General features: G+C 33.6%; 2 protein-coding genes across 2 annotated transcripts in view; both read left to right on the forward strand.

Moving 5' to 3' along the window:
• Positions 1-3,959: 3,959 nt before the first annotated feature.
• LOC134855025 (uncharacterized) lies at positions 3,960-5,722 on the forward strand. Its single transcript, XM_063871405.1, has 3 exons — positions 3,960-4,348; positions 4,923-5,429; positions 5,718-5,722. The coding sequence occupies exons 1-3, from the start codon at positions 4,336-4,338 to the stop codon at positions 5,720-5,722; spliced, it is 525 nt and encodes a 174-aa protein (XP_063727475.1). The 5' UTR covers positions 3,960-4,335.
• A 1,140-nt stretch (positions 5,723-6,862) lies between these two features.
• LOC134855402 (PDZ and LIM domain protein 7-like) overlaps positions 6,863-24,263 on the forward strand; it is a 46,517-nt gene continuing 29,116 nt past the window's right edge. Inside the window, exon 1 of the mRNA XM_063871913.1 lies at positions 6,863-7,295. Within this exon, the coding sequence (XP_063727983.1) occupies positions 6,866-7,295 (430 nt within the window). The 5' untranslated portion in view covers positions 6,863-6,865. The remainder of the gene's footprint in view (positions 7,296-24,263) is intronic.

Below are 24,263 nucleotides of genomic sequence, written 5' to 3' on the forward strand. Positions count from 1 at the left end.
TGGCAATTCGCGCAAAAAGGATGATAACAGAGATTACGAAGCTCAAATGCATCGGATGTGCCAGAGAATTCAACCAGTCAGCTTATCTAAAGAACCACCTGATAGCCTGCATTGGAGCAGAGTTTTCAACAAAATTTTGACCAGAAAACAAGAAATGCAACGAATACAATAATATGATACTTTTAACTAACCCGGGTTGACCTCCATAGACCGAAAATGCTAATCATACAATTTCATACACTTAGTCTATGGAAAAATGCTAGTCATACAAATTTTATACATTTTTGCAAAATGAGTTTAATCGAATTTCAAAGGTATTTTATAGTTGTTTTGGTATCGAAATTGGTATCTCTTCATTAAAAAAAGGAAAAACGCTTAAAACTCCTCTTTCTTTTGTATGACATGTTTTTGTATGCCTTGATCAATGTCTGGTAAATTAAAAATTCAAGTTTTAGAAATAATCATCTTTGAAAATTATTGCCAAAATTTAAAAGTTCATTACTTTCGTTATATTATTTGTCTGAGACAGAAGTTACACTTATCAGGCTGTTTCCAATGCATTTTTAATGCGAGAGGGTCAAACCGTTGGTTACTACGTTTGAGTAATCAAGGTTTATGTCATTTGTGTTCGGTTACGAACACAACCAAAAAGTTTTGAGAAATTAAAATGGAAAAATGCTAGTCATACAATTTCCATATATGAAAAAAATACTAATCATAGACCTTTCATGCAATTTTCTGTACGTATGGAATTGTATGGAAAGTGTATGACTAGCATTTTTCCATATATGGAAATTGTATGACTAGTATTTTTGGTCATCCCGGGAATCTAGCTAGACATCAGAGGTGCTGCTGAGGACCTGGGCTAAGGTCATGAAGGTGGACACCGGAAAAGGAAAAGGTTGACTACATTCTGCCTACTTCTGGAGTAGAAACTTATGTTAATTTTTTTTGTAAAATTTAAACACTAGGGTTCTTGCTGTTTTTTATCACAAAAAAAAACATTAAAAGAGCAGAACTACTTTCATATCAATTTTCCTAAAAATATGAATTGAAAAAAAATCTGATTAACTGATTTAATTTCATATTTTGTCGAAAAATATTTTTCAAAACAATTTTATTTGAAAAGAACATAAAAGTATGTTAGACATGTTTGGCTGTATCAGTTCTTTAATCTTGTCTGTCAAACAAAACGTTGTGCAAAAAATTTGAACCTAATTCAGCCGAAAACTTCAGGTTAAAAGGCACATATAAAGAACAACATCCTACAGATTAAAGTAGTGTTTGAATAATTATCAAAAATATCAAAAAACTATCGGGAAATGAAAATCATTACGACCATTTTCTGCACTTTTTCTTCGAGTTTAAATTATTTTTTTTAATGAAGCAACAGAAGTCTTATGGCTTTTTAACTCAAAAAGCGATATAAAACAAGTAAAAATATTCAGTGTGTGCTATTTTTTTTTCAAAATTGAAAACTTGTTTTTCAGCTATTAAAAAGTAAATGCTACTAACGGAAGTCAAAAAGATCAACCAATTCTTAACGGATGTCAAAAAGATAAACCAAGTAAGGAAGACCTTTCAAAACAAATATTTAGTCACTTTATTGCGATTTGTTTTCAAATTCCTCCCACTTACATGGAAACCTTGCGCCCTAACAAATTAATTACAAAACTGCTCATTTTTGACGTCGAAATCACAACCTCTCTCATTTTAGCATTTGAAAATTGTGTAGAAAAAGTCTTATTGTAATTCCTCTTATCGGACAGCGTTTCAAATTTTTGAATTAATTCTGACTAAAAGCTTGAATTAAGAAAACATAGTCTCTGTAGTTTCGCCTTGGTCCTTTTGTAGGCGTTTTATGTGTTTTTTTCAGAAAAATTGCATGTCTGATTCTTAATGAATTGTTTTTTTTAATCAACTGTTGTCCTAAAATTAGGCAAAAGCTGGACGTCTCCGAAAAAGCGCATGCCTGTTGCATTGTTCTTTTTTGACATTCCAATGCAGTTTTTGCATTTCAATCGCTATATCAACGCTTTTTCTATGTCTCAAGGTCAGATTTGTTTAAGAATCTTACCACTTTGTCCAATAAAATTGTCAAAAACTGTAAAACCGTTGTATAGAGAGTTGCAAAAAATTGAAACAGACAAAATTAACTGAAAAGAGCAAATGAACTTATTTGAGACAAATTTTGCATGCAAAACCTAAATTTTCAGACGGAAAATATGTCTCAAGGTCAAGAAAAAAAGTCAAATCTGCATGCATAAGTTGCTCAAAATTATAATTAGTAGCAAAAAGTTCGGACAGACAGAATTAATTAAAATGAGCAATCAGTGCTTTTCGACGCTTTTTTGCATGCAAAATCTGAAGCCCAACAACCTTGAATTTTTTGTCAGGCCAAATTCAAAATGCGAGATCGTCGATTATCCGATGATTATGCTAGCCTAATTTTTAAATACTGCTATGAGCATCCAGATTTTACTATAAAACATTTCGACGCTTCGGATGCAATTGCCCGCCGTGGTTATAGGTTTTGAGCGAAACTCGGATCTACTTAACAATCCCCCTATTGTATCTACCAAAGAATCTCCACCCCTGTAATTGAAAACAGTAATTTCGCACAAGAGCATTGTATGTAAATTCGGATTTCGCTGCATTCTTATTGGTCGACAGTTTGCTGCAAGTAACCTTAGTAACGATCTACTCCCATTTCTTGAAATGGGGATTAATAAGTAGATCCCGTATTTCTTTTTTCTGAACTTTCGACGTTATGTTTATTTCAGTTTTAATTTTCGTTGATCTCTAGACAGTTGCTCTTTTTAATTAATTCTGTCTGTCCGAACTTTTTGCAACTCTCTATAGCAGATTGCTGTTTTTAGTTATTTTTGTTTGTTTAGTTTATTTGCTACTTATTATATTTTGATCAATACTTTAGTTAGTAACAAAAAGTTTGGACAGACATAACTGATTAAAAGTTTGGACCATTGTCTCACTATTGTCTGAAACATCAAAATAACACGCAAAACTCAGTCGAAAACTTGAGATTGCTTTTTAAAATTAAACCTGTATGTTCGAATTTTTTGGAGTTGAAAAATTTGAACAGACAAAAAGAATTGAAAAGAGCTATTGACTTATTTCAGAAAATTTTTGTGGAATAGCGTTTGCAAGAAAGGATCGAAATAGTTTTTCAAGGACTACTGAAACTTAATTTTGTTTGCATTTCTCAAGAAATGAAAGAATTGTTTTTTTAGTTTCTGAGAGCAACATTTTCTTATCTGATGTCAGAGAAATAGAAAAATAGCTTTTAAAAAAGTTAATGGACAACGTCTCAATTCTGACCTTGAAACGCAAAAGAAAAAAATGCGTTGAAATTGCAAACGAATTATTATAATTAGTAGCATAAAGTTCCGACAGACAAAAATAAATAAAAAAGTGCAAGTGGCCTATTTCAGACAAAATTTACATGCAAAAGTTAATTTTTCAGACAGAAAAGATGTCCAAATGTCACCTAACAAATCAAATTTGCATGCAAAGACTGCTCAAAATTGTCAGATTGCTCTTTTTAATTATTTTTTTGTCTGTTCGAACTTTTTGCAACTCTCTATAGAATTGTATTAAAACTGTCAAAAGAGCAAACCAAAAAATTGCACTATTTCAGAGCCATTTTTTAAAAATAATTTCAAGGCCCCAGCTTCAAAGCATTTTTGCTTTCAGCAGCGATATTTGACATGCATATTTTCAAAAAAAGCGCATAAGCGCCGGCAAAAGGCAAACGCAAAACTTCAATAAACTGCTTCTAATGAGGTTCAGATTGAAAGTCAAAATTATTTTGAAAAATTTGAGACGTTCGAGAAATTTCTTAAAATATTAAGGATCAAGTGACACTTTGAACTTGAAATAGGCACGATTACATTTCAAAAAGCATGTTTTCAAAATTATTGAACCTCAAACTTGTGCAGGTTGCGTCTAACGTATGATATTTGATCTTGTATTTGACAAATATTGGGCAAATTGATCAAATAGTTGGCGCGAGAGTTAAGCATCTTTAAGAAACCGATTTCTCTCACGTTCAAGTTACTATAACATTCAATTCCTATTCTTTATCATGCAAAACATTCACGTGTTTGACCTTTTTGTATGACAATGATGTTATAATACCCTCAATAACTTTTATGCAATAACCGATGTTTAGCTAAATGAAATAACTAATTTGGATTTGTTTCCTTCACATAATTGGTTGCTTTTGTTTGCAAATTGATTCCATCAAATTTATTTTGGTAGTTAAGTTTTGATCACCTTCATTAAAATTTCTCATTCATAAAAGTTCTGACAGAAATGGATGGAAAAAGTAAGTATCAATTACTACTTTTCAATTTTTAGTTCAACAATAATCTGAAATACAAGATTCCAAAAAAGAACGCATAAAAAACCTATAAAAATACAAACAAAAACACAGTAAAAAAACAAGAGAAAAAGCAGAGTTGTTGAAAAATAATGTTATGGAATTAACCAGCACGAATAGTTATATCCATCATAACCAATAAAAACTTTTAAGCGCACTTCATTTTTCCTTAGCTTTTTTATTGCACAAAGGAAACTGACTACGTTATTAAAATGTCAACATATTTCCATACACTTCATTCTGTATTTATCAACTAAATATTTTGATTGGTTACTTTCATGTTCTTCTAGTGTTTTGATGTCTTTTTTTAATCGAAAACCGTCCTTAAGCTTTATTCATATTTAAATCAATATTTTGCGTAAAACCTAAAGGAACAAACTTTTATCGAAACATCACCACAAGGTTTTAAAAATGAAACTTGAAAGTTTATTCAAGTAAAGTTTATTCAAGTTTATTCAAGTAAACAAAAAACTTGAAAAGAATACAAAAACTTATTTCATTAAAATGGATGTTTGTTCAGTTTACGAGTGTCTTCAATGCAGTGAAAAACTGGGCTTAAGCGACCGACCAGTGATGACAATCCGGAAAGGGAAAGCCATGTATTACTGCCAGGCATGCTGGAAACTATCCAAAGACAACAAATCAGCAAACAATTCACCCCTAATGCAACAGAAGAAGTTCTCATCTGGGCCAGCAGCTGCCAAAGTGAACAGCGGGATGCCCGCAACACCGTCGGCAGCGCCGAAAACTACAACGACAATTTCTACGAAGGCGACAACAGTTACGAAAACAAATACTGCTCATCCGCAGGTTGCCGCTAGTGCAACCGGGAGGCAAATTGTTCCGAATGGCGGTGGGGCGACAAAGAAAGTTGAACCGAAGAAAGACGTGGTTTTGTGCCCAAAATCTGGAGCTGCGGGTACACAAGACGAAGAGTTGAAGCCCCTGAAGCCTTCGGTGCCGGGTGGGGTGACTACAAATTTGTTGAAGAATGCAAAGGACGAGGAAGATTTAGCTGCGATTACGGGTAAGTTTAAAATCTCAATTTTAATTTTCTTGTTTAAAATCAAGGCTTTTCAAAAAAGCCCTTTTGTATATTTGTTTGCCCCTTTTTTAATCTTTCGAACGAGTCTCCCTACCCTAAATTTTATTATGTTTTGTAGCCATAAATCAAAACTGGAATTAAAAAAAACGAACCCTTAAGTACTCACAGCGGTTTATCAATCACTTTGAGAAGTTCTGTTGTTCAATCGTTTACGAAGCTTTTTTACGTTTCTTTCTAATGGCCCAAAGTTGGACTGGTTGATCACTATAGATTAAAAATACTATTGAGAAAAGCTGTTAATTAAAAAAAAAATCCAAATGTACTTATCATTTAATGTTTATATATGAAAACTGTATGGCTAGCATTTTTTAAGGTGACACAAAATTTTATCTCAGCCTAAAAATTAAAACTTAGTTATCTCAGAATACAGGGCTGATTTAAATTACCCGGACAAAACGAGCTAAACTTAAAACGCGTTTTTTTTTCAAATTGGGTTGAGTTTAGGTGAAAACTTATGGAGACAAATTTGCTTAAATTTTTACCAGAATTAATATGGTGCAATTTGTTTTGCGAAATTGGGGCCCAAAATTTTACCCCAAAAATGGGTCATTTTGGCTTTTCTTAGTTAATCAAGAAATACGCCAAAAACACCCGTTCGATCACAGACATAAATAGATCAAAATGAGCCCCTTACGTAGCCCAACAAAGTTTGAGAAGGTTATGTTCTCCAAAGCATTGTATAAGTTAATTCATTTTTGTTTGATAGACAAAAAAAGGTCGTTTTTACAATATATAAAACAGCAACTTTTTATTTAAAAACAATTTTTAAACAATTTGCAATTTTTTTGGAGAAAATACCCTTTTAAAGTCTGTTGGGCTACGCAAGGGGCTCACTTTGGTAAAGTTATGTCTGAGATCGACTGGGTTTTTTTTGGCGTAATTTTTAATTAACTAAGAAAAACCAAAATGATCCATTTTGTGGTAAAATTTTGGGCCCGAATTTTGCAAAACAAATTGCACCATATTAATTCTGCTAAAACTTTAAGCAAGTTTTGGCTTCATAAGTTTTCTCTTGAACTCAACCCAATTTGAGAAAAACGCGTTTTAAACTTCAAGTTTAACGGGTTTTGTCCGGATAATTTAAATCAGCACTGTACTGCTTGTACAATAAAAACAAATTGCTGATTTCAATGTGCGAGCATTTGTGTTTGCTTACGAGTCTTGTTCACTTGTGTATGCTTATGAACGCAGCCGAAAAGTGATAGAAAAAAGTATGAAACTTTATTGGTTTATGGAAAAAAAAATTCACACAAATTCATTATTTCAAACAATTTCAGTGTTAGATTTATCACTCATTGTTTTCATCTTATGAAAATCATCGGAAAATGTACGATTTATTTTTTTATCAAGGGAAAGCCATGTATTACTGCCAGGCATGCTGGAAACTATCCAAAGACAACAAATCAGCAAACAATTCACCCCTAATGCAACAGAAGAAGTTCTCATCTGGGCCAGCAGCTGCCAAAGTGAACAGCGGGATGCCCGCAACACCGTCGGCAGCGCCGAAAACTACAACGACAATTTCTACGAAGGCGACAACAGTTACGAAAACAAATACTGCTCATCCGCAGGTTGCCGCTAGTGCAACCGGGAGGCAAATTGTTCCGAATGGCGGTGGGGCGACAAAGAAAGTTGAACCGAAGAAAGACGTGGTTTTGTGCCCAAAATCTGGAGCTGCGGGTACACAAGACGAAGAGTTGAAGCCCCTGAAGCCTTCGGTGCCGGGTGGGGTGACTACAAATTTGTTGAAGAATGCAAAGGACGAGGAAGATTTAGCTGCGATTACGGGTAAGTTTAAAATCTCAATTTTAATTTTCTTGTTTAAAATCAAGGCTTTTCAAAAAAGCTAAGAAAAACCAAAATGATCCATTTTGTGGTAAAATTTTGGGCCCGAATTTTGCAAAACAAATTGCACCATATTAATTCTGCTAAAACTTTAAGCAAGTTTTGGCTTCATAAGTTTTCTCTTGAACTCAACCCAATTTGAGAAAAACGCGTTTTAAACTTCAAGTTTAACGGGTTTTGTCCGGATAATTTAAATCAGCACTGTACTGCTTGTACAATAAAAACAAATTGCTGATTTCAATGTGCGAGCATTTGTGTTTGCTTACGAGTCTTGTTCACTTGTGTATGCTTATGAACGCAGCCGAAAAGTGATAGAAAAAAGTATGAAACTTTATTGGTTTATGGAAAAAAAAATTCACACAAATTCATTATTTCAAACAATTTCAGTGTTAGATTTATCACTCATTGTTTTCATCTTATGAAAATCATCGGAAAATGTACGATTTATTTTTTTATCAGTTTATGTAAATTTTGATTTTTTTTTGTTGTTCAACGCTGGACCGTTGAGTTTTTGGTTGGTCAACGCTGGATGGTCTTAATAATTGAAATTGAATTTAATCTGAGTGTTTGAAGCTGGTGGTTATTTTATAAATTGCGAAATTTTTTCGCGTGCCCTGACTTCAATCAGATGAAAAAAATAGTGCTTCGCTCAAAAAAATCTTCGCGTGCCGTATCCCGTTTTTTTTCGAAGTAGAAATTTTTGAATGAGAGATGAAAAAAATTTTGATCATCAAAGTTTTTCAGGTCAAACAATTTTTATTATCAAATTTTAGATCTTGTTATCCCCCCCTTTGGGACCTTGTTAACTACCCGCCCATGCATGTATAATTTTTCACAACCATTTGTATAAAAAATGCATTTCAAAAATGTCAACAATTAAGTAGGTTTTTATTTTCGCGTTCGTATTTGTATTACTCAATAACCAGTACTCAATACTCAATTATATAATACCCACGTAAAAAAATTGAAAATTTATTTTTTCTGAAAATTGTCTAAAGCAATTGTAAATGTGGCCAACAAAGTTGAATTTCTGAAAATCAAAACAGGAAGGAAATAGTTAACAAGATCCCAAGTTTTATTATCAAAAAAACTGGAGGGCAATATTTAAATTTTGATATCAAAGAAACAAAAATTTGAAATATATGCATTGCTGGAATTTTGTAAAATCCTTGTTCTTTCAGGGCATCAGTTTATTGTTTGAACGTCCCGGTGTGTTTTGTTTATGTTTTTAAGATGCTTTTTCATAAACTGCAAAAAATTGTGACGTCAACAAAGATACGTATAGAGACTGCAAGAAAAATCAGGTTTTTAAGGCAAACAAATTTTAATCAATAAAACTGGAGGTCCATGTTAAATTTTGATATCAAAGTAATGAAATTAGGAAAAATTGCTCTGCTAGACATTGGTAAAATCAGGCGCGGATCTAGGAATTTCTCGAGGGGGGATGCGGATTTTCAAAAAACTGTTTGAAAATTTTGTCAACCTTATTTTTTTTAGGTCGACCAAATTGATTTCTGAGCTCACCCAAACCACTATAAAGACTCTAAATTGACGAAATTTTCTGCGCCGCAGGCAAATTTTGACAAAAAAGGCCAAAAAGGCGTTTTTATTCACTTTTTGGGAATATTCGACCAAAAAATCGCGTTTATTTGGCGCGCGGTGCCCTCTCAAAATTAGTATAGATTGGCGCCGGAGGCGCCTTTAGAAAAATTTTAAGGTCATTCAGCCAAAAATAGATATCTCAAAATAGTTCAAAGGGGGACCCTTTGGGTCGACAGGGGGTCCAATTCCTGAAAGAAAAGGCGTCCCCCCGCAACCCCCCCCCCCCCTTAATCCGCTACTGGGTAAATTCTCTTTTTTTCCGGGCATCAGTTTAGCTTTTGAACCTCCTGATGTGTATTGTTCATGTTTTTATGCTAGTTTTTTTTGTATACTGCATGAAAAATTATAACGTTATCAAAGATACGAATATAGACTGCATCAAAAAGTGTAGTGTGAACGAAAATACGGATTTAAATTTACGTTTATAGTCATGCACCGTTTTGACCATAATTTGAATGAAAATTTGCAGAAGTTGAATATTATAACTAAAAACAAAAATAGATTTAACATGCAACTCAGTCGTTTTTGAATTGAATTGTTGGCATAACAAACAAAGAAACATAACGTGACTTGTTAAAAACGTTTTTTGTTTTCATTTTTTCTAACATTAGAGTCACAAGTAGAACATCTTTCTCAGTTAATTTCTTACTTTCTCATTGCCGACTCTTTCAGCGCGCAGACTTGAATCAACTTTCCTCCGAAGTTCAGATAATGTTCTTTTTATAGTGATTTATAGATTTCTGAACTTTCCTTTACTATCGCTGAAATTGCAATCAAGCATCTGGTTATTTTTCGCCCTCAAACTACCTACGTTATTTTGTACCGCTTCTTGGTTGATTCATATTATCAGCATTTTGGTGACAATCATTGATTCAGAAACGACCTATCGAGTATTTCAATCTACTTTTAATATTATATACACAATTTTGGAACATAGCATTCATAATCGTGAAAATCCCCTAACTAATCATCTATCAATTTATCAATTTGAAACAAATATGAAAAATTTTTTTGATACTGAGTTCTTTCATTTCGGGTTTATTCGATTGCAATTGAATATGAAAATTTATTGTTTATTTAAATGCGGGTGTCACTATTTCGCCATGTTTAAGTTTTTTGAATGTCTTATTTTGCATGTTTAAGCTTTATCGTATATTGCAATGGTTAAGATTTTTTTTTCAAATTCCGAGTTTAAATTCAGTGTTTATTTCATCTAAATATAAATAAGCAACCCAATTGCGGAGTTCTGTCAGAATTTTCCCAGGTTTTGTGATTCTGGCTTCTGGCCTCCATATATGAATAAACAAATCGTTTTAGTTTACGAGATACAGCAATTTTCGAGGTTTTTCGAAATTTTTCTGAAAATTGAGTTTTAAAAATGTCTCAAACTTTGAAAGACACCCTGTAGTTGGGAGCTATCAGGGCATTCTCAGGGATTGCGAATCTTGCCTCCAATCTCGCTTCTCAAGTCCTTGAAGTTTTCGAGATATAGCGTTTTTTGATTTTTTCAAATCTTTTCAAAAAAAAAGCTGATTTCAAAAATTCCAAAACTTTGGAAGATCTCAATCCGGTTGCTGAAAAATACTGTGTGAGGGTACTCTCAGGGCTTGCGAATCTTGCCTGTGAGCATGGCTGCTCAAATCCTTGTAGTTTTTGAGATATGACGTTTTTTTGATTTTTTCAGACAATTTCGAAACAGTAGATGTTGAAACATTCCAAAACTTTGAAGATTTTAAAACTGTTATTGGAAACAATGAGGGTACTCTCAGAGGTTGGCGAATCTTGCCTCTGAGTATGGCTGCTCAAAACGTTTAATTTTTCAAGATAAAATATTTTTTAGGTTTTTTCTCAAAACTTTTCAGAGAACTTAGAAAAGATTTCACATAGATTGAAAACACATTTAGTTGGGGGCTTTCAGAGTAATCTCAGTGGTTGCAATTTCGGGTTCCAAATAGGAATAACCAATTTTTTTTAGTTTAAGAGGTGCAGAAATTTTTCGAGATTTTTTTGGAAATTTCCAGAAAACTCAAATTACAAATGATTTCACCAAAGTGAAATTCCCAATCCTGTAGTTGTCTGCCGTCAGAATACTGTCAAAGATTGCAAATAATGCCATCAAATAAGACTGCTCAAAGCGTAGTAGTTTTTGATGAGTGACATTTTTTCTGGTTTTCAAAAAAAAAATTTATTTAGAAAACTAAGGTTGAAGTTTCTCAAAGTTTGAATTTCCTAAGGTTGTACTTGGGTGCTGTAAGAGTACTCTCAGGAGTTGCAAATCATGCGTCCAAATGCGACTGCCCAATTGCTTTTTTTCCCAGATGTGATGTTTTTTAGTTGACTTTATGTTTTTCAAAGTTTTTCTAAAAAACTTCACAAATTTTTATGGTTCTTCAAAATTTGTATAAAAAATTTTTTTACCAAACTTGACAATACGAACCCTGTAATTGGGTTTTGTCCGAGTACACTCAAAGGTTGTAGATTTTTTTCCAATATAAGCGGTTTTTTGAGTTGTTAAAAGTTCGGAGTACCTGAACATCAGGTCTCTTTCCGAAAAAAGCTGTATGTCATATCAAACCCGATCTAAGCAAAAACTTAAACACAAAACTTTTACAAGGTTAGACAGTTTTGTTTTGATTTTTAGATTTTTAATGCATGTTTTTTTTGTCGCAACGAGTTATTTTTTGAAAAATTGCTACATCGAAACAAATTTAGCTTAAGTTCAATTGCGACACCAAAAATTCATTTGTAATTTTTAGCTTAAATTATTTCTTTCTATTTTTCTCTTATTTCTTTCTATTTCGAAGAAGTTGAAGTCGCCCGTTGTCAGTCTGAAACGTAGACTTTCTAGATCCTCTATTGATTTGCGCATAGGGCGAAGTAACGCTTACCAGTGCAAATGAAAAAGAAAAAAAGTGCCACCTAAAAAGCTCGAAACAATCATGAGAACATGGAAGAATTGATTTGTTGTGCGTTAGTGGTACTTTAGTCAGATTTCCAAAGAGAGTGAAGAATGTAAATATTTGTATACTTTTTTCTGAAGAAAAACCTCATTGGTTTTCGAGTCAGTTTCTGAGGTTTTTTTCAGTGAAAAAGTATAACACTTTTTGAAGCCAAATCTTATAAGCATTTATTCTATAAAATTGTACGTTTACAAAAAAGCTCGGCTTGGGAGAATACCAAAAAGGCATCAGCGTGTCGGGTGGAATTTCCATGACCAAAATCTATTCGTCTACTTTTTCAAACTAAGATCATATAGACAAATGAACCGCAAAAATTCTCCAAACATCACAAAAAAACTAAAAGAAAAGAATCTTTGTTTTGGTGTTACCATAACATACTCAGAAAATGTTCGTTGTGACAAATATATATGTTTCTTATTTTATTTAAAAACGAGTCCAAAGATTCATTGGCAGTTGCTAACGCTTCAAGATTTTTATCCAACTGTAAAAACTATTATACAAAATACGATTTACTTAATTTTCAGTCTCTTTGAAAGTCTGACCGAAACCCATGAACATAAGTTCAACTTACATTTTGTAGGCATTAAGTCTTGAAAATGTTAAATAAACCAGTTTTCATAAATTTTATATCAAATAAAAACTTGTTTCGTCCTGAAGTCAAATATGATACAATTATTTCAAAAATAGAATTGTTGTGGATGCTATGGCTGTAAGAAGTAGAGAGATGATTTTCGAAACCAAAGAAGAGTTTAAAGAATACGCGAGAAGTTTGTACAAAAAACGCTGTGTCGACAGCGAAGGAACTCAGTTTTTCCCAGATTTTCACGAAGGTTTACAAGTTACTCCGGGTTTGAATAGCTACGAACTAATTGAAAATGAAGCTAACTGGGATGTGTACCGTTCTTTAAAAACTATGACGGATCCAGAACTAGTTTTGCATTGTGTCACTTTTAATCATAACCAGTTCCATATATGGGATGAAAACTACAATGCAGAAGTCTGCGCTAAATCAGATGAAATCCCAAACTGTTCTATCGATCATCGATATACAAAAATAAACCGAACTGATTTCGTTATATTTGGATCTGATTATGTTGTTTTGATAAATGTTTGTCCGTGGAGCTTTGACGACGATGAAATCATTGAACCAGACGACATGAAACACAGAGTCTCAAATCTACGAAAAATGCAAGAACTGATTGTAAATGTTTCGCGAGCCAGCTCAACAAAAACGCGCTTCAATGTTTTTAAGTTTATTGCTTTTCCCAAAACAGTTATGGGGACTTGGAAACTCAGCCAATTACAAAACAGCGAAAATATTGGTAGTTTAACAATAGACGATTTAAGTGATTTCAAGATATACTTTGATGTAACCATCCACAATCCTGTAGCGTGCTTAGCTGAATCATTCCTGGGTGACTTTAATTTAGTTCAGGAAACTCTTTTCGCACTTTGGCATGCTGAAAAACATGTAACGTCTTCCCAATTGGTTTGGTTTCTAGATGAAAAATTTCAGCTGAAAGCCTTAAAAATCTTATATGAAGAGTTCAAGATGCTCAATTTAGACGTTGATATGATGATTAGTCATCTAAAAAACGTTTGGGTTTTTTTGTTGGAAGACCTCTTCTCAAAGGATGTTATGATGATTGATTCTCTTGCGCTTGATATTTTGTTGAAAGCTGTTGACATTTACGGCGAACACGCACTCAGATCTATCCTTTTGCCGATTCTAGCTTCTTTTTCAGACATTGATGTTTTCAAATCAAAAAAAGTGTTAGAGAACAGCAAAGATTACTTCGAACAAGGCGGTTATCTCTTCAGATCGTTTGTTTCGAATGATGAAAATTTTGCCCAAATGTTTCCAGCGTGCCCTAATCATGTTTACATTGATCTTCCCAAAAAAACTGATCAAGAACCCCTTTCAACTCAGAATGCAAAAATTGACTCGAAAAAACAACAAGACTACGACGCTGAGCTTCGAGTTTTTCGCGCCCTTGAGCAAATAAATAAAGAACAAATTGCCGTTTTGCACGGTCTTCGATACTCGCATCATCAATACAGAATGTGGATGTCTGATCACAATTTCAAAGAATGTGCTAGTTGTAGGTCAAAAAAACTCATACATTCAGATGAAGGCGAACATGATTTTGTAGTTCTTGGAGCAGACTATATTGCCATAATTGAGGTGAAAAACTCGGAAAAAAACGCTTCTGACAGTTTATCATCGGCAAAAGACCAGCTTGGGAAATTGACTAAACTCATCGAAGGAATTTCCAGGAAATCCATTCAATTGCTTCATTCAGATGAAGATGCTGCTTCGAAACCTGAGCGAAATATTAATTCTGCGTCGTTAAGTAAACGAGAGCCAATCAATGAAAAACAGATAGCTATAAGTGAGCACCCGTTACTTGTTGGAAAAAATTCATTTCATGATAACGATTATCAAACAATTAAATCATCTGAAAAAACGCAAGAAAACAAGTTGACTGAAAATTCTGGAAAAATTACCTTGGCGGCTGTGAGTGTGCCAAATGCAGACGTAAGGCAGATTTTCAGCAGAAGTGAGCCTTGTTCAAAAAATTGGCGCATGAATAGACTCGAAAGCTCTCAAGTAAGTACGTCGTATACGTTTCATCAAGAAAAGATTAAATTGGAAGAAATTGATGATAAAATAGCGACTTGTAACATCGCTAATGGAAATGAAGCGAAAGCAACTTCAGGCAGTTTATCATCGGCAAAAAAACCGTTAAGGAAATTAATCAGACACATTGATGGAGCTTCCAAGAAACTCAAACAATCGCTGCGTTCAAACAGTTGGTTGACAAAAGAAGCTGCTGCTTCAAAGCCTGAACGAAATGTTTGTTCTGCATCGTCATCAAAAAACCAAAATTCAATCATTGAAAAACAAACAGCTATAACCGAGGACCCGTTACTTGTTGGAAAAGCGTCATTTGATGGCAACGATTATAAAACAATTCAATCATCTGAAAAAACCCAAGAAAACGCGTTGACTGAAATTGTTGAAAACATTTCCTTGGTGACAATGTGTGAGCCAAATACAGATACGAGGGAATGCGTTAACAGAACTGAAGCTTGTTTAAAAACTTCGTCCGTAAACAATCTTGAAAGATCTCAGATAAGTTCGTTTGATACATTTCATCATAAACCTAATAAATCGGGAGAAGTTGATAAAAAATTAGCGGCATGCCAAATCGCTGTTGGAAATCAAGACAATGTGGAAACAGTCCTTTCAGAGGTAAAAACTTTCAAGATTGTGCGGTGCGTAGCATTTCCCAGAATTGAAAGTCATTCCACAGATTTGAGTTTTATTGAAAACGAAGCAAACATTATAAATGCTTGTGATCTGGATTGTTTTTCGAGTTGGTGGGACGACAATATAACTCATCTGAGAAATGGAACATATTTTGAATGCCACGGGAAGCTTGAAGTAGTAAAACACGTCTTGCTGGCTCTATGGGCATCAAATGATCAAATTCTTGACGCATCGGAACTTGGATTCGCAAAAACAATAATCGCAACCGATAAAAAACTTCGAGAAAGTGATATCACATTCATTCGGAAGAAGAAAAGCCTTAACAACCCTGATATTATACCAGCTACTAGTATTGACTGGGCAAAAGTGAAGGCCACAAATATTTTTAGTGATATTCTCAAGATAAATTTTATCACTGAGGAACAAAATAAAGTTTTTTTGAAACAATCTCAAAAACTGATCATCACAGGCTGCATTGGTTCTGGAAAAAGTTTGATGTTGCTTGCTCGAATGATACATAAAAAGCTTACAAACCCTGAGCTACCGATGATCCTTCTTGTATTTAACCAAATTAAATTGTACGAGTATCAAAATCTATTCAAACAAGCTGAAATCGATTGCACGGATGTGACGGATACTGAATTCAATCAGAACTTGTGGCGGAACACAGTCGGGGTTATTCACTGCAGCACCAACCCTGATGATGCAAAACTTCAACTCCTTCAAAACTTAGATAGGAAAGTGCATCTTTATGTCGATGATGCCCATGCCTCAAACGTAGACTTTTCTCTGTTCAGACATGTCTGCATAACTCTTGATTTCAATCAATCTCTTCTCTCAAGAGATCAAAGTGCCAATTGTGGTCCTTTATTCGGCTATGAAATAATTTGTTTGACCCACAACTATCGCAGCACATGGAACTTGGTATCAAACTTGACGAGATTGTCAGAAGTAATTGAAGCCAAAGAAGAAACTCAGCGTAATTTTATTCAATTTCCACCCATAATATCCAATATCGTGTTGTCCCACCATCCTAGCCATGGTCATCTGATTCATGGCCCACAAAACGTTATCAATGTCTTGCATTGGGATAGCTTATTTTTAAGCGAGTCGATTTTTACTCGACTTCTCACTTTATATCGCCAAAAAGTTTTTCAATTGTTGCCTTTGTTGGACGAAAACTCCTTTACTGGTAGATCATTTTTAATTGATCAAACCAACAATTCAGAGCTCCAAAAACTTTTTGACTATTTTTCAATTTTGGCCGAAATTTTTGGTCTAAGCTTTGTCAAGTCGATCTCTCATGACATTTTTTCCACGGAATTCACTGCATGCTTTATTATTTTATTGGGCTGCAGCCTTGACACACGCAATCTTAGGCTGCTATTCAATGCAATGTCGAGAGCAAGAGCTTACTGTGAAATCTTCTTATGCGTAGATGAAAATGATGATGAACATGAACTTGATGAGTTTTTGGACATCTTCAAAGGTATGAAAATACAGCATGTATATGCGCCAGAGGAAGCGGAAGAAGAGGAGAATTCTGTTGCAAACGTTCTAAAGGAAAATGTTTCGGATTCTCTCTCGCTATTTTCAGACAGTTTTAACTCATGCGTCATTTCGTAGTTTTCTTTGTCGACGTTTATTCGTTCTAAACAGCCAATTTCTTTGAGACCGAATCACCAAACTTTTATATGCTGCTGGACTTTTAGAAGTAACAATATATAACCATATGCCAATTGAAACGTAAAGTTAATGAGTGATTTTAGATTAAATATATGTAAGAGTTGACATTGTAAATAGTTTTTTTTCGACTGTAACCGCCCCCCTCGTCCCATGATAAAACCGAAGAGAATATGAAATTCTATTGCGCAGGCAAAACCTAAGCTTCAAACAGTTTTTTTTTAATTTTCGAACATTTTTTCCACTGAAAAAACACTATCACCTAAAAAGCATCGTACCCCCTTTTTTTAACATTTTTCTAGCTTCGAAATTTTTAAAATGCGCAGCGTATTAGCCCCTACAACTGACTCAACAAAAAGTTGTGATCATTTTTCTTCCACGCTTTCAAAATTTGAGCCGCTAAAAGTAAACATTCAAGGAGGTATAACAGAAAAGAGCATGTTAATGCTTCACTTCGTTGTTATAGTTATCGCCGTTTAATTTTGAGAAAACAAGACAACTCGAATCAGCGCAGAGCCCTGAATGTTCCGACTGCCTTTTCATATCTATGGATCACAATTAACATGAAAAGGTTAAATTTTTTTAAATTTGAGATTTTTTGAAAACCATCCCCCCAATCGCTGTTTAAATTACAAAGTGATAGATTTTGCTCCTAGTATAGAATCAAACAAAACTGCCCGTATCAGGGCGAAACCCTGAATATTTCGACTGTCTTTTAAGGTTTATGGAGCAGTTATAACATAAAAAAAAATTAAAAGTAATGAAATAAAATGAAATTTTTTTCTCTAAAATTTAATTTTTTTTTGAAAATAATCCCCCACACGCTATAGAAAGTACAAAAGCATAGATTTTGCTCCTTGTAACAAATCAATTATGGCATATAGGCTTCTTTCAACCAAATTGGAACGGTTTCTAAGACGGATTAAATCTCCGCTTACGCGTTAATAGCGCGAAATATATCGCGCTTAATTGTCCCAAATTGGCTAAAATGGCAATTTTTAAACACCAATTACTTCAGGAAAAACATACACAGGTGAATTATCTTTTCAAATTTAACCTCAGAACAACAATAGTTTTCGAAAGACATAAAAAGTTCCGTAAAAAATGGCTAGTTAAAAAGTCGAAATTTGTCTGAAGAAAAAAAAACCCACCCCGAGCACAAATATTCCGTTACTTTCTGTACGAAAATCGGAACAATACTTTCCTTGCCAAAGTCGGAACAATAAGCTTCCTTTAACCAGTTTGGAAAGATTTCTAAGACGAATCAGATCTCCGCGAACGTTAATAGTGCGAAATATATCGTGCGTTAATTGTCCCAAATTGGCCAAAACGGCAATCTTTAAGTCCCACAACGTCACAGAAAACGATCGCAGGTGAAATTTAGCTCAAGACAACAATATTTTTTGATTTATATAGAAAAATTTTGTCAAAATGGCTATTTAAAAAGTCGATGATTGTCTGGAGACAAAAACCACCCCGAGCACAAAAATTTCATTACTTTCGTCACAAAAGACGGAACAAAAAAATGTGTTTTGTACAAAAAGTTGTTTAGGACTAATGATTTTAAGGCAGTGTTTCTGAAAAAAACATACTCTGATAAAAAACTTTGGTTTCGAATTGTTTTAGAATATTTAATGTGATTATATTGCTTTCTTCAACTTTTGATTAAAAAACGAATTGCACCGAGGATGGTAAGCCTTAATTAGTTTGATAATTAGTTTGAATGTTTTGTTAAGTTGTATAACAATTTTTTTGTGATAACCAGGTAAAATTTGTGTCAAAAAATTTGATGAAACTTTGTATGACTTCATATCAAAATATAAGGAAAACCGAAAGATAATTCGAAAGGTGACTCCTCGTTAAACAAACTCCGAGGGCAAATGATTTTTAAGTTTAAAATGAATCATAATCAACTATCTATCTGTCTATCTATTATTTAATTGGCTTTTCATGTTACACATGTTTAAGAAGTCCCTATGTTGACATGTTTAAGAGAACTCTATCTTTGCATGATTAAACTTTTCAACGTATTATTTTTTGCATGTTTCACCAAAGTATTTTTGCACGTTTAAGCTATATCGTATATTAAAACGCCGAAGAAATTTCTTTTAGCACAGGTTTAGAAAGTCCTTATGCTGGTCTGCTGAAAAGCCTAATTATGCAAGGGTTGAAAACTTCTCCGAAGTCAGCGCTTCAAAATCTGATGGAGCTCGAATGCTTTACATTTTTTCCTTTATTCGCAACGTAAAACTATCACAGATTTTGTTTCACAGTTTTCATATAATTTTGAATTTCGTGTGGGGTGCTATCAGGGTACACTCAAATACTGCAAATCTAGCGTCGAAGTATGACTGCTCAAATCCATATGGTTTTCGTGATAGGGCGTTTTTTACGATTTTTTTTTTATTTTTTGATCCGAAAATTTGGAGCTAAAAAAGAAACTAACAAAACTTGAATTTTTTTAAACCTATAGTGGGCGGCTAAGAGTGTACATTCGAGGGCTACAAATCTAGCGTCCAAGTATGACTGCTCAAATCCTAATGGTTTTCGAGATATGGCGTTTTTTATGATTTTTCATTTTTTTCTCAAAAAACTTAGCAATGAAAAATTAACCGAACTTGAATTTCTCAACCCTATAGTGGGGTGCTATCGGGGTACACTTGAGGGATGAAAATCTAGCGTCCAAGTAGAACTGCCCAAATAATTATGCTTTTCGAGAAGTGGCATTTTTTATGATTTTTTCATTTTTTTAAAATAAGATAGATATAAAAAAATTAACCGAACTTGAAATTCTCAACCCTATAGTGGGTTTTCTATCAGTCTACCCTCGTGGGTTACAAATCTAGCGTCCAAGTTTGACTGCTCAAATCCTTATGGTTTTTGAGATATGGTGGTTTTTATGATATTTCATTTTTTTTCTCAAAAAATTTAGATATAAAAAAACTGACCGAACTCAACTTTCTCAACTCTATAGGAGTCCTATTGGGGTACACTCAAGAGCTGCAAACCTAGCGTCCAAGTATGACTGCTCAAATACTTATGGTTTTCGAGATATGGCGTTTTTCATGATTTTTTTTCATTTTTTAAAATTAACTTAGATATAAAACGAAACTAACCAAACTTGAACTTCGCAACAGTATAGCGGGGTTTCTATCAGTGTATCTTCAAGGATTACGAATCTAGCGTCTAAGTTTGACTGCTCAAATCCTTATGGTTTTTGAGATATGGGGGTTTTTATGATTTTTTTTTTCTAAAAAAAACTTAGATATAGAAAAACTGACCGAACTCGACTTTCTCAACTCTATAGGAGTCCTATTGGGGTACACTCAAGAGCTGCAAACCTAGCGTCCAAGTATGACTGCTCAAATACTTATGGTTTTCGAGATATGGCGTTTTTCATGATTTTTTTTCATTTTTTAAAATTAACTTAGATATAAAACGAAACTAACCAAACTTGAAATTCTCAACCCTATAGTGGGTTTTCTATCAGTGTACTCTCGAGGGTTACAAATCTAGCGTCTAAGTTTGACTGCTCAAATCCTTATGGTTTTTGAGATATGGGGGTTTTTATGATTTTTTTTTTCTAAAAAAAACTTAGATATAAAAAAAACTGACCGAACTCAACTTGATTTTCTCAACTCTATATTGAAATCCTATCGGGATACACTCAAGAGCTGCAAGTCTAGCGTCAAATCTTCATGGTATTCGAGATATGGGGTTTTCTATGATTAAAAAAAAATTCCAAAAAAAACAGATATAAAAAACTAACCGAACTTGAAATTTTCAACCCGATAGTGGGGTGCTATCGGGGTATACTCAAGGGCTGCAAATCTAGCGTCCAAGTAGAACTGCCCAAATAATTATGCTTTTCGAGATATGGCGTTTTTTATGATTTTTTTCGTTTTTTTAAAATAAATTAGATATAAAAACAAATAACCGAACTTGAATTTCTCAACCCTATAGTGGGTTTTCTATCAGTGTACTCTCAAGAGCTGCAAACCTAGCGTCCAAGTATGACTGCTCAAATACTTATGGTTTTCGAGATATGGCGTTTTTCATGATTTTTTTAAAAAATTTTTTAAATTAACTTAGATATAAAACGAAACTAACCAAACTTGAATTTCTCAACAGTGTAGCGGGGTTTCTATCAGTGTATCTTCGAGGATTACAAATCTAGCGTCTAATTTTGACTGCTCAAATACTTATGGTTTTTGAGATATTGTGGTTTTTATGAATTTTCTTTTTTTTCTAAAAAAAACTTAGATATAAAAAAAACTGACCAAACTCAACTTGATTTTCTCAACTATTTATTGAAGTCCTATCGGGATACACTCAAGAGCTGCAAACCTAGCGTCCAAGTATGACTGCTCAAATAATTATGGTTTTCGAGATATAGCGTTTTTTATAATTTTTTTAAATTAACTTAGATATAAAACGAAACTAACCAAACTTGAATTTCGCAACAGTATAGTGGAGTTTCTATCAGTGTATTTTCAAGGATTACCAATCTAGCGTCCAAATTTTACTGCTCAAATCTTTATGGTTTTTGAGATTTGGTGGTTTTTATGATTTTTCATTTGTTTCGCAAAAAACTTAGATATAAAAAATTTAACCGAACTTAACTTGATTTTCTCAACTCTATTGTGGGGTTCTATCGGGGTACACTCAAGAGCTGCAAGTCTAGCGTCAAAGTATGACTGTTCAAACCCTCATGGTATTCGAGATATGGGGTTTTCTATGATTTAAAAAAAAAATTCCAAAAAAAAACAGATATAAAAAACTAACCGAACTTGAAATTCTCAACCCGATAGTGGGGTGCTATCGGGGTATAATCAAGAGCTTCAAATCTAGCGTCCAAGTAGGACTGCTCAAATAATTAGGGTTTTTGAGATATGGCGTTTTTTATGATTTTTTCTTTTTTTTCAAAATAAATTAAATATAAAAATAAATAACCGAACTTGAATTTCTCAACCCTATAGTGGGTTTTCTATCAGTGTACTCTCGAGGGTTACAAATCTAGCGTCCAAGTTTGACTGCTCAAATCCTTATGGTTTCTGAGATATGGTGATTTTTATGATTTTTAATTTTTTTCTCAAAAAACTTAGATATAAAAATTCAAGTTTGGTTACTTTTTTTATTTTCTATTTTGAAATTCTCAACCAGATAGTGGGGTGCTATCGGGGTATACTCAAGGGCTGCAAGTCTAGCGTCGAAGGATGCCTGTTCAAATAATTATGGTTCCCGAGATATGGGGTTTTCTATGACTTTTTTAAAACTTTTTATTCCAAAAAACAGATTCAAAAAAACTAACCGAACTTGAAATTCTGAACCCGATAGTGGGGTGCTATCAGGGTACACTCAAAGGCTGCAAATCTAGCGTCGAAGGATGACTGTTCAAATAATTATGTTTTCCGAGACAGCGTTTTCTATGATTTCTCGCTTTTTCTCAAAAAAACTTAGGTATAAAGATATTAACCGAACTTGAATTTCTCAAACATAGAGTGGCTTGCTGTTAGAGTTCATTCAGGGGTTGCAAATCTGGCGTCCAATGTGACTGCTCAGCTTCTTTTGACTTTCGTGGTATGGCGTTTTTTTATGATTTTGTTTTCGTTTTTTTTTTCAAAAAAACTTTGACATAAAGAAACAAATCGAGCTTGAAATTCTCAACCTTATAGTGGGTTCCTGCCAAGGTACATTCAGGTGTTGCAAATCTGGCGTCCAATGTGACTGCTCAACTGCTTTTGATTTTCGAGATATGGCGTTTTTTTATGATTTTTTTTTTTTCGTTTTTTTTTTCTCAAAGAAACTTTGACATAAAGAAACTAATCGAGCTTGAATTTCTCAACCTTATAGTGGGTTCCTGCCAGGGTACATTCAGGGTTTGCAAATCTGGCGTCCAATTATAATTGCTCAATCCTTTTAGTTTGCGAGAAATTTGGTTTGTCAGTTTTCTGAAGAATTGGTTTTGTAGCACCGGAGGTGCGATTGACGCGCTAGTTTATATTGACATGTCATAGTCAATATCTACAAAATTCCAAAACAATCAAATAAAAATAGATTTTAGTCCTGCCAAAAATCTTGGATTAGAATTCATTATAGTAGATAATATTGGATTTTTTCCTTTCTAAACCATCGATTATAATCAAATTAAAATAAACTATTACTCATTAAGTTCTATTAAACTGGAATTTTTTTTGAGATTTTTTCGATAAACTCTGTTTTAAAGTTATCTCGTTGAATGTTCAGTTCCGTTGCTACCTAATTTTACTTTTTCGCAATTTTCTGCAATCCACCTTGAGTTCGATTTTTTAAATGTTTTCTTGACTTTTTCGATCATGGCAGTTGAAAACTTTATTTCTTTTTTTTTAAACCACAATCACCATTCGCCCAACACCCTTTCCCCCTCCCCACGTTCAGGTACCCCCCCACCGTCGACTTTTAAGTCACCCTCGTTCAAGATTACATGAATCAAGAGGGGACGAAGTGGGTTTTTGTAACTTCTGAGGAATCGGCTTTTAGTTTGATTCAGTTGTTCTTTTCTTAGCACTATTTTTCCAAATTAATTTAAGTTCTAAGTTTTCTGTAATTGATGGAACTTCTGAGCAAGTTAAAGAAGCAGCACTAGTTTTACAAAAAATGAAAAAAAAATTGATTTTAATCAATTACTAATCGATTTTAATCTCTCTTTTTTAAATCAAATATAATCATTATAATACATTGTAATCAATTATAATCTATTATTTTTACCCGATATTCTAATTCATTTGATTGGCAGAAAAATCGGTTATAATCAAATCTAATTGATTATAATCACTTTTGATTGCCCATTTTGTCTTCGAACTTGCTGATGAAACTTCGTATCAAAAAATAAGGAAAACCGAAAGATAATTCGAGAGGTGACTCCACGTTAAACAAACTTCGAGGGCAAATGATTTTTTTAGTTTGGGCTTGGTCATAATGATGGAAAACTTTAGAATGAAATAACTTTTTTTGAAAAGCGATTCACATGAAGCAATCTACTGGTACAAATTTTTAAAAAATTAGTTCTATTTGGATGTCTCAATTTATTAAAAAATTACTTTCTGTGATAGCCAGGTAAATTATTGTCAAAAAACTTTTGATGAAAAATTGTATAACTCCATATCAAAAAATAACAAGGAAAAACGAGAGACAAATCGTGAAGCGACTCCTTGTTAAATCAAGTTTAAGGGCGAATGCTTTTTAAAATTGGGCTTGGTCATAATGATGGTAAACTTTAGAATGAAACAACTTTTTTTGAAAAGTGATGCACATGAAGCAATCTATCTACCAATCTACTGGTACAAATTGAAAAAAGAAATCAATTCTTTTTGGACGTCCCATTTTTTTAAAAAATTACTTCAACCCCATTCC

The sequence above is a fragment of the Symsagittifera roscoffensis genome, chromosome 10 (assembly GCF_963678635.1).
Source record: "Symsagittifera roscoffensis chromosome 10, txSymRosc1.1, whole genome shotgun sequence".
NCBI classification, from domain to species: Eukaryota; Metazoa; Xenacoelomorpha; order Acoela; family Convolutidae; genus Symsagittifera; species Symsagittifera roscoffensis.